The sequence below is a fragment of the Dendropsophus ebraccatus genome, chromosome 12 (assembly GCF_027789765.1).
Source record: "Dendropsophus ebraccatus isolate aDenEbr1 chromosome 12, aDenEbr1.pat, whole genome shotgun sequence".
NCBI lineage: Eukaryota > Metazoa > Chordata > Amphibia > Anura > Hylidae > Dendropsophus > Dendropsophus ebraccatus.
The window spans coordinates 63,769,409-63,780,512 of NC_091465.1; the positions used below are offsets into that span (position 1 = coordinate 63,769,409).

An 11,104-nucleotide genomic window follows, 5' to 3' on the forward strand; every position below is an offset into this window, starting at 1 on the left:
GCGGCCGTGACAACATCACTGCTCTAGAGGAGATCTGCATGGAGGAATGGGCCAACATACCAACAACAGTGTGTGCCAACCTTGTGAAAACTTACAGAAAACGTTTGACCTCTGTCATTGCAAACAAAGGATATATAACAAAGTATTAAGATGAAATTTTGTTACTGACCAAATACTTATTTTCCACCATAATTTGCAAATAAATTCTTACAAAATCAGACAATGTGATTTTCTGGATTTGTTTTCTCATTTTGTCTCCCATAGTTGAGGTCTACATATGGTGTCAATTACAGGCCTCTCTCCTCTTTTTAAGTGGTGGAACTTGCACTATTGGTGACGGACTAAATACTTTTTTTCCCCACTGTGTATATATATATACTGTGTATATATATATATATATATATATATATATATATATATATATATATATGTTTATAAATTGCTATGCTTTTTTTCTCTTTTGGTGACGCTTTTCACAATGCGGTGACAATATCATTATATTTCAGTAGTTTGGACAATTCCACACACTGCAATGGCAAATATGTTCATTATCATTATTTTTCCCATAATTTTATTTGTAAAATGGGAAAGGAGGGGTGATTTGAACTTTTATTTTGTCCCCCTGGACTCATCTCTGTAAGGATCAGCTAATCACTGACAGGATTAGGATGCAGAGCAATGAGCTGGGGACCAGATGACATCACAGTGAGACTGGGGTCGGGTCGGGTAGCTGATTATCTCTCTTTTAGTTTTACATCATTTGGTTGGAGACTGCAACGTCAACATGAGCATGTTTCATAGGGTATCGGAGCTTTAGCATATACTATTGTATCGTCCCATATATACTATCAGTGGTGCTACATTCCCCTAAAACACACCAGACTTGACTGCTGGCACCTCCTCTAGTTTCTATGGAGAGCTCTACCTATATATAAGGGAAACAAATGCTGGAGGTGAACAGAGCACCATGATTCTCACTGTCACAGCCCTGTACTTCCTAAGCGGATGGCTGAGCTCAGGTAAGTGCAAGGACTGCAGAAAACCGATAGCTGTCTGCTCTGAGATGGTCCCAAGAGGGGTCATTGCTATATAAATTATATATACAGATGCATTTCTGTAGTTACCATTTTCAAAGTGGTAATTTTTTTTTTCTGTATGGTTTACTGTATTGTTGTTGGCACCTTCATAAGACGTGTTGCCTTTCTAAATAAAAGTGTGATGGTGGCCAACAGTGTGTGTTCTTTTCTGATCATTCTATATTTAAAGCATACCTGTCATTATGAATCTGCATACAATCGGTAAGCAGTCGCTCCTGCTGCTGGAAGATCAGGTACCGATAAATACAAACAGGGTAAATTGTGCCCTATTGGATCAGGATAGCAATTGAGCACGGAACTCACCCCGCGTGGTCGTATCCATAGCTATCTGATCTGGTGGCAGAAGCAACTGCACACCGATTAGGTGAAGATTCATAATGATGGGTATGCTTTAATAAAAAAAGTAAATGTAGAATGTGAATGGTTTTAGAGAAGAACAATATGCATTGAGCACCTAACTCTCCTAGCAAACCTTTAGGCTATGTTGACACGCCATAAAATATAAAGAAAAAATATGGCCGTATCTTCAACATATTAACACACTCTATTAGGTATGTTTACACAATACAAGAGCAACAGCCATGTTCTGAGTGTCAAACAATGGCCGTTGTTGCAGTGAAAATTGCATTCATTTTAATGCACTACGGCTAGAAATAATTGACCTGGCAATTATTTTCACCACCGTAGCAAACAAAGGCCATTGTTCATTACATTGAGTGAGTAACGAAAGCCATTTGCAATGATATTAATACAAAACATTTTTTTTTACAAGAACAGGCGTTGTTTTAATTGTCAGTGGGAAATTGTCCGGCAGTGCACACACCATATAGAATAACATATAAAATTTATTACGACCATCCAAATAATAAACATGTTTATTATTTATGACTTGCTTTTGCAAAAAAACATTTAAAAAAAAAAAAACTGTTCACACATTGTTTTAAATTTTGTACATTTACAGACGGATTTTAACTTTATTTTATGGTGCGTGAACATAGCCCAATAGAAGTACAAGCGCACTTACATTTTCACTCTTTTCATTGCTATAGCTGGAATTACTGTATGTGTATGATACACTTCTTCCATTCTATTTTGACTTTTTCACCTGAATCATCTTGTTCTGAAATTCTTTATGGACAAGGGAAAACAAATTTTTATTTTTTAATTGGCAATTGCCACATTACTTTTCATCAGGTTTGTTTTTTTCCTAGCACATAGAACATACATACCTAGTTACATAGAATAAACATATCTTTTTCTCAATATGCGGTTGCACTTACAAATCTTTAGTCATCCTTGCTCCACTAAAGTTCACGAAAATTCAGGCCATTTGCACAGATTTGGTCCAAACCATGCAATAGGAATTAAGTGCGATGTCCCACTTTTCCTCTGTTTACTCCCACCGATCCCTGCAAATGACCAAGTGATGTTTGTTTGCACCGAAATTTGTGCAAAAATAAATGTTTGATCATTTGATTATCATTTGATCACAAAATTATTGTTCCAGAACTACAATTCCCTAGCAGTCCTGATAGCAAAGAATGACAGGGCCAGGAGTTGTACACATTTCAAAATGAAAACATACAGAGCACTATTTTAAGAGGTGGGCTCTTAAAATAATTGCTTATCTTTCCAAATAATAAGATGTGATGGTTTTATCAAATTAGAAAACTGAACACTGCTACATGAATACACTTGATCACAATGGGGGGGGGGGGGGGAGAGATTTGTCATTTGTTACTTTTCCACCCAACTTTTCTGGCTTTAAAATAAAAATGTAATATACACGTTACCTGCAAGCTTGTAAAAAGTTGTGAAAAATTCACCAATGATTATGGTCATTATTGACCAGTCTTAAAATGCTGAACAGCTTTGGGTATATATAGAGGAGGATATAGGTAAGTGGATTTCTTTTAGCTCATCAGTGGTGCCTCTCTAACCCAAGTGACAGTAAGATAGCAAGAAAACAGAAAGAAAACAGGATTGCGCTCAGAATAAATGATAAACAATCAGTAGGGGGCGCCAAGAGAAAATATGTGATACTCACTCCACATGGGGGATAGATAAAGCACCTTATCTGTATCCCCCTCAAGTGGTCATGTAACAAGTCCACTCAGGATTTATTTTAAGTTTATTTTAGTCACACATCACAGAAGTCCAATAGTTCACAGGCATTGCGTTTCGGTGATCCGTTATCACCTTTATCAAGCCTAAAGTAGTGTTCACAAATGTACATATTTATACAATAACTTACAGTCCTGTCACTGTGTCTGTTCTCCAAACACTGGGTGGCGCGGCGGAAGTAACGTCAACATGCAAGCGGCTGGGAACACTCCACACAGTGGAACGCACCATGTCCTGGCACACCAGAAGTTGCATCAATCCTCTATGCGTTCCAACTGTGGAACGCACCAAACACGCAATCGCCTGTGCACTCCAGGCTGGAATGCACAGTGAAGCGAAAGGACAGTAAATCTAAACCTAGGATCCAGGGCCGGCTCCAGGTTTTTGTGGGCCCTTGGGCGAGAGAGCCTCAACGGGCCCCTTTGTATAGCACACCTCGGGGCACACCTACCAAATAAAGTTTAACAAAATATCGAAAAAAAACGTAATTCAGTAACTCACAGGTGACGTCTTCTTTGATCTGAGGCGATCGCTCTCCGTTTCCTCTCCATCTGGCCCAGACCTCCATGATGATTTCTTCCAGCTACAATTCATCTCTTCGGGACCTGTCAGACAAACATCTCAGGCTCCGCACTTTTCCAGCAACTTCCTTCCCTTTTTCCCACCCATAGGCTCCTATACAGTAGTAACTCCACTGTTTGGTGTCATGTGCAGTAAAATAAGGATGTTTGTGGGTCCCGTGCTGTGCCCCCCATATAGTAATAATGCCCTCTGTCCCCATAGTAATGCCCCCTGCCCCCATAGTAATGCCCCCTGCTCTGCCCCATAGAAATGCCCCCTGATCTTCCTCAGCACAAGAAAATAAAAAAATAAAACATACTCACTAATCCGGGCGGGGGACGGGTCCTCTTCTCCCTTGTGTGCGCCTTGTGGATCCACCAGCAGACGTGATGACGTCATCGCTCTGCGCCTGCTGGTGAGATCGGATCCATGCTAGAATGGACTAGAATGAAGGTGCTAGAAGGAGGTCGTCCCCCTGGAGTCTGTATTCTAGCTCCTTCACCATAGAGCAGGCTAGAATGGAGTTACAATAAGATACATTACATGAGGTATACCAGGGGGAACTACAACTCCCAGCATGTCCAGCCTGTTATTATGGGATATCAGAGGACATTACAGAAGGAGATATAATAGGACTACAACTCCCAGCATGTCCAGCCTGTTATTATGGGATATCAGAGGACATTACAGAAGGAGATATAATAGGACTACAACTCCCAGCATGTCCAGCCTGTTATTATGGGATATCAGAGGACATTACAAGAGGAGATATAATAGGACTACAACTCCCAGCGTGTCCAGCCTGTTATTATGGGAGATCAAAGGACATTACAGGAGGAGATTTAAGAGGAGTACTACAACTCCCAGCATGGACAGCCTGTTATTATGGGATATCAGAGGACATCACAGGAGGAGATATGAGGACTACAACTCCCAGCATGGACAGCCTGTTATTATGGGAGATCAGAGGCCATTACAGGAGGAGATATGAGGAGAACTACAACTCCCAGCATGGACAGCCTGTTATTATGGGAGATCAGAGGCCATTACAGGAGGAGATATGAGGAGAACTACAACTCCCAGCATGGACAGCCTGTTATTATGGGAGATCAGAGGCCATTACAGAAGGAGATATAATAGAAGGACTAAAACTCACAGCATACAGAGGGAAGGTATTAGTGAGCCCCGCCTCCTCATGTCACATGACAATGATCACAGGTCCTTCATCCATATACAGCCTCTCCCGTTCTCAGCCCCGCCCCCTTATGACATCACCACAGGTCCTTCATCCATATGTAGCCTCTCCCGTTTTCAGTCCCGCCCCCTTATGACGTCACCACAGGTCCTTCCCCAGTGCAGCAAACACAGCAGGTCCTTCTCCAGCCCTCCCCCGGACTTGGTGTCGGCAGCACCCGCTCCTCGGGGGTCGGTGATGCGGCGGGCGTCTGTCTCACTGCTTGGGCAAGTGTCGGGGGCCCCTTGGGCGGCCGTGGGCCCCGGCACTTGCCCGAGTATGCCAGGTGCTGACGCCGGCCCTGCTAGGATCGCACATCACATATTGCAATACAACAAGTTCTATTGGACACAACTACAAAGGAAATAATAAACAAATAGGGAGGGGAGGGGGGAAGAAGGCAAATCTTAATTTATTGGATAGGAGCAAGGGAAAGAGAAAAAAGGGAAAAAGCAGTAAAGGGAAGAAAAATCAGTGCAATCTAGGCCCTATACATATTATATCTCATAAATACATATAGCATAAATACATAAAGAGCTCTCACAATTAACCCCTTAACAACGCATGACGGGTATACCCGTCATGCGCCCGTTAAGGGTCATCAGAGAGGGCTCTCGGTTGAGCCCTCTCTGCAACCCGCAGTCCCCGGTTGCTATGTGTAGCCAGGCTGGCTAATTAACTATTCAAATGCAGCTGTCAAAGCTGACAGCTACATTTAAATAGTGGTGGTGGCCCCTCTCCCTGGTGTCTAGTGGGGGATCTCCCCCTGCGATCGCGGAGGGGAGATCCCTTGTACTGAGCTGGCCAGGGCTCAGCGTCGGAATGACGCTAATCCCGGCTTGGCAATCCATGTAGCTGGTCTGCAGCAGACCATTATAATAGAGCACCTATCTGATGGATCATTGTTCTATTATATACACAGCATTGATTTTAAGGGAGATCAGTGCTGTGTATTTAGAAGTCCCCCAGGGGACTTCTAATAACTGTATGTGAAAATAAAATAAAGTGTTTTTATTAATAAAAAAAATCCCCTCCCCTAATAAAATTTAAAATCATCCCCCTTTTCTCGTTTTATAAATAAAAATAAATAAAAAAATAAACATGTTTGATATCGCCGCGTGCGTAGTCACCCAAACTATTAAATGATTACATTCCTGATCTCACATGGTAAATGGCGTAAGCGCTAAAGAACGCCAAAGTGCAAATTGCGCATTTTTGTTTACTTTAAATCCAGAAAAAAATGAATAAAAAGTGGTCAAAGAGTCACATATACGCAAACAAGGTATCAAAAAAAAGAACAGATCGCGGTGCAAAAAAATGACACCTCACACAGCCCTATAATAGCCCCTATTAGAGCGATTTTAAACACATTTAGTTTTTTTTAAAAGCTTTTAATTTTTTAAAAGCCATCAAATAATATAAAAGTTATACAAGTTGCATCATTGTAATCGTACTGACATGAGGAACATAAATAACATGTCAGTTTTTCGATAGGGCGAACAGCATAATTACGAAACTTCTCAAAATAAAAGGAATTGCACCTTTTTTTCCAATTTCACTGCACATATAATTTTTTTCTGTTTTTTCAGCATATTTTATAGAAAAATTAAGTCTGTATTTGCAAAGTATAATTGGTGTCGCAAAGAATTAGGGTTCATGTGGGTCTCTAGGGGAAAATATGCAAGCACAGTGGCCTTTTAAAGGAGGAGGATAAAAAGAAAGCGCAAAAATGAAAACTAGCTCCGTCCTTAAAGGGTTAAAAACCATTTCATTATAAAAAATATTAGTAATGTGAATTGAAATACCTGTTCCAGAGATTCATTAAGACCATCTGGGCATAACGTATTAAACCAGAAAACCCAAAACATTTCCTTCCTGCATAGCATCCTAATATCCTGGGGGGTCTATTCTATAGGGGTAATGTAGAGCAGGTTAGCGTCACTATTATGATGTGATAGGAAATATTTAGAAACGCTATGTTTCTCAAATTTGTGTGAGATATTGTATCGGTCATGGTTAATGCGTACATGTAACAGGTTAGTTGTCCTCCCCACATATTTCATACCACACGGACACTCCAGTAGATATATTACATAACTGGATTGGCATGTGAGATGTTGTTTGATGAAATAAGGTTTATCCTCCCCTGGTACCTCAATGTTTTTTCACTTGTGTTTAAGACCATGTCAGCATTTACATCAGTTTTGTCAACATCTAAAAGCTCCTAAAGTGAGTGCACTATTTTTTTTATATATATTTTGGGGCAGAAGGAGCAACAAGATTCTTTATCGTTTTCCCTCTCCTAAAGATGCATCTCTCAGGAGGGGGTCATTTTTTAAAATTTCCCAATTTGATGTTAAAGCCTTCTTTTCATAATTGTTTTCCATACTATACCGAGTGATAAAAGCTTTGTTAAAATCGGGTGTATTTTTCTCTCCCTCCTTCACTCTAGGGACTAAGCTCATTTGTTAGGAGAGGGACATTGCTTTCTCAGGGGCATTATCAATCGGGTTCAGGATAGTTTTTTTTCCAAAAATCTATTTTTAAGAGTCGTCATTTGCCTTGTACACTGTAAATTCGAATTACAATTTCGCCTAATGCATTTTATCTGACTATACGGTATATTTCTTTTCCAATTTTTTAAATGACAGTATAGGAGCTCCGGGAATCCAGTGTACATGAGCTGCTGACTTTGTTTCTTCTCCTTTCAGAGAATAATTTTATTGTCTTGTCTATTAAAACATAATATATTCCTGTACTTCTGTAATATAGCTACAGGTGATACCAGCTTGACAGAAGCCCTGGAAGACACCATCATTACCACTGCAAGCAAACACAACATGACTGCAAGCACACCTGACACCAGTACAAGTACCATTGTTGAATATACCACAAGCGACACACCTGACACCAGTACAAGTACCATTGTTGAATATACCACAAGCGACACACCTGACACCAGTACAAGTACCATTGTTGAATATACCACAAGCGACACACCTGACACCAGTACAAGTAGCATTGCTGGATCCACTACAAATGGAAGCCCTGACTTTACCACAACCAGACACCCCGAAACTCGAATGAACAGTGATGATCCTACAATGAGCAATCTTGCCAATTTTCATAGTAGCAATATTCCTTCCACCAAGATAGCTGTTACTTCGGACACCACTACAACCACAGCTACTGACATGGCAGAGAGCAATGAATCTCTTCAGTCTTTGACAAGCGCCTTTCCTGACATGGATATAACTATTATTCCTGAATGTGCTACAGACAGTGATGATGTTAATGCTATAAGTTACCTCGAAGTGACCAGAACACTTGACATGCCTACAAGCGATTATTTTGTGCCTACTGAAAGTAAAACTCCTAAGATTGCTACAACTGACTTTACTGAGTCTGTGACAACCAACTTTCCAGAAATGTCATCAGGCATCATTTGCGATACTAGTACTAACATAGATGCCCACACCATCACAGAAAACCAAGCTTATGAGACAATCACGGATGGGGGTTATACAGCTCCTACAGACAGAGGTTATGAAGCTCCTACAGACAGTGGTTATAAAGCTCCTAAAGACAGAGGTTATGGAGCTCCCACAGACAGTGGTTATATAGCTTATATGCAGAGTGGTTATAAAGCTCCTACAGACAGAGGTTATGAAGCTCCTACAGACAGTGGTTATAAAGCTCCTAAAGACAGAGGTTATGGAGCTCCGACAGACAGTGGTTATATAGCTTATACACAGAGTGGTTATAAAGCTCCTACAGACAGTCGTTATGAAGCTCCTACAGAAAGTGGGTATAAAGCTCCTACAGACAGAGGTTATAAAGCTCCCACAGAAAGTGGGTATAAAGCTCCTACAGGCAGGGGTTATAAAGCTCCTATAGACAGTGGCTATGAAGCTCCTACAGACAGTGTCTATGAAGCACCTACAGACAGCGGCTATGAAGCTCCTACAGACAGTGGTTATGAAGCTCCTACTGACAGAGGTTATATAGCTCGTACAGGCAGGGGTTATATAGCTCCTATAGACAGTGGCTATGAAGCTCCTACAAACAGTGGTCTCGATATCCCATCAACTTGGATACCCAGTGATTCTACGTACACCACTGATAAACATAATACTCCAGACACAGCTATGATTGATGACCAAAACACAGGTACAACTAGTGTGTCCACTGCCGTTTCTATTCCAGACCTCACTACTACAACAAAGCGTGTCACCTATAGAAGTGGTAGTTTCCAAAGTACTCAATGCAAAGTTACTACACCTCAAATTAATGTAGTTATTATTCCATTATCCAATACTACCACCAAGAATATCCAAACCTCCACAGAAAGTACCTCCAGCTCCTCAAAAACCAGTTTCCGTAGCTTCATAAATACCACCACCAGTAGAAAAAGTGCTGCTTCTAAGTCTACTCAAAGCAAAGTTCTTAATAGTACATTAAGTTCTACATCTAAAACCACTGTAGTTACTATTCCACAACTCAATACTACGACCAAGAATATCCAAACCTCTACAAATAATATTTCCAGCTCCTCCAAAACCATTTTCCTTAGCACCATGATAAGTGTAATCACCAACAAAACAAGTGCAGCTCCCCAGACTACTCAACATATAAGTCCAAATACTACAATGATTCCTACATCTAAAACCACTGTAGTTACTATTCCAAACCTCAGTAGTACAGTAAAGAATATTCAAACCTCCACAAATAGTATTTTCAGCTCCTCCAAAACCAGCTTCTATAGCACCATGAGTACTATCACAAGTAGTACAATTTCCGCTTCTCAGACTCCTCAACACATAAATCTAAATACTACAATGATTCCTACATCTAAAACAACTGTAGCTACTATTCCAAACCTCAGTAATACAGTAAAGAATATCCAGACCTCCATAAACAGTATTCCAAGCTCCTCCAAAACCAGCTTCCTTAGCACCATGAGTACCATCACCAGTAGAACAAGTGCAGGCTCCCAGACGACTCAACACGTAGCTCCTAATAGTACAAAAAGTACCACATCTAACCCTACTACAGCTAGTATTCCAAACCTCACAACTACCTCCAAGGCTATACAAACCACTACAAACAGTACTTTTAGCTCCTCCAAAACCAATTTCCCTAGCACCATGATAAGTGTCATCACCATCAGAACAAGTGTGGCGTCCCAAACTACTCAACTCACTACTACTCTATCCAATATCACAACTACTAGAACTACAACAGTTACTATTCCATATGCCATTACTCACATCACCTCTCAACAAACTAAGTCTACAGGGAAAACCATAAGTGCCAATAAAGACCCACCTAGTACTACCACAAATAGTGAAAGATTGATCAATGGCCAAAGTGATCATGAGAGCTTCCATCCTACTCTGATCTTTATTTGTTTTCTAATCTCTTGTTTCACAAATCTTTATCAATGTTATTTCACATCACAGGGGGCAATGCAGTATCTGTACCAGGGCTTTTCCTCCATCATGTTCTATTCATACTATTGGAGTCCTCGTAGGTGATGGAAGAGCCACTAGATCCTATCAGGAACCAGGGCCTTAGATAACTTGTATTCTCATATACATGCACACCCATATTCAACTTATAGATGTCTGAGGAAACTCTTGTCAGCTCTACATCACGCTCTGAACTTAGGTGTCAAGGAGGCGTTGCCAAGCGCAAGCATGCCTTCACCCCTCCCCCCTGCCCTCCATAATTGATATACAATAGCATTGTATGTTGAGTCTAGTCTCAAATTACGATGGTCCAGAATAGAACACTGTATGTTGAAAATATTGTATCCTCAGGCCATTGTAAGTTGAGGGACCACTACTTCCAGTACTGACTCAAGACAGGGGTGAGGGAGGGAGGAGGCATTCATAATGTAGCTCAGCAACTCCTCCTTGACACTTCAGCTCTGAGCATGAACTGACAGATTCATTAAAATACATTGGAATTATAGCTGTCGTTTTAATTGCCCTAATTGTGAATGAAGATCTTCAAACTGTGTAATTTGTCAAAATTTTGTTGGGAAGTAACACCAATTTGCTACTTTATTAAGACTATAAGTGAA

The 11,104-nt window shown here is 40.7% G+C and overlaps 1 protein-coding gene across 1 annotated transcript; it reads left to right on the forward strand.

Moving 5' to 3' along the window:
* The first annotated feature begins 967 nt into the window (after positions 1-967).
* Positions 968-10,747, forward strand: LOC138768727 (mucin-5AC-like). Its single transcript, XM_069946683.1, has 3 exons — positions 968-1,019; positions 7,789-10,025; positions 10,640-10,747. The coding sequence occupies exons 1-3, from the start codon at positions 968-970 to the stop codon at positions 10,745-10,747; spliced, it is 2,397 nt and encodes a 798-aa protein (XP_069802784.1).
* The last annotated feature ends 357 nt before the right edge of the window (positions 10,748-11,104 follow it).

What these genes read in the sequence shown, in the direction of transcription:
- LOC138768727 (XM_069946683.1), top strand. Translation starts at nt 968, where the DNA reads ATGATTCTCACTGTCACAGCCCTGTACTTCCTAAGCGGATGGCTGAGC. An exon ending in AAGCGGATGGCTGAGCTCAG is followed by an intron (nt 1,020 to 7,788) that starts GTAAGTGCAAGG and finishes TCTGTAATATAG; the next exon opens with CTACAGGTGATACCAGCTTG. An exon ending in GCTCCCAGACGACTCAACAC is followed by an intron (nt 10,026 to 10,639) that starts GTAGCTCCTAAT and finishes TTCAACTTATAG; the next exon opens with ATGTCTGAGGAAACTCTTGT.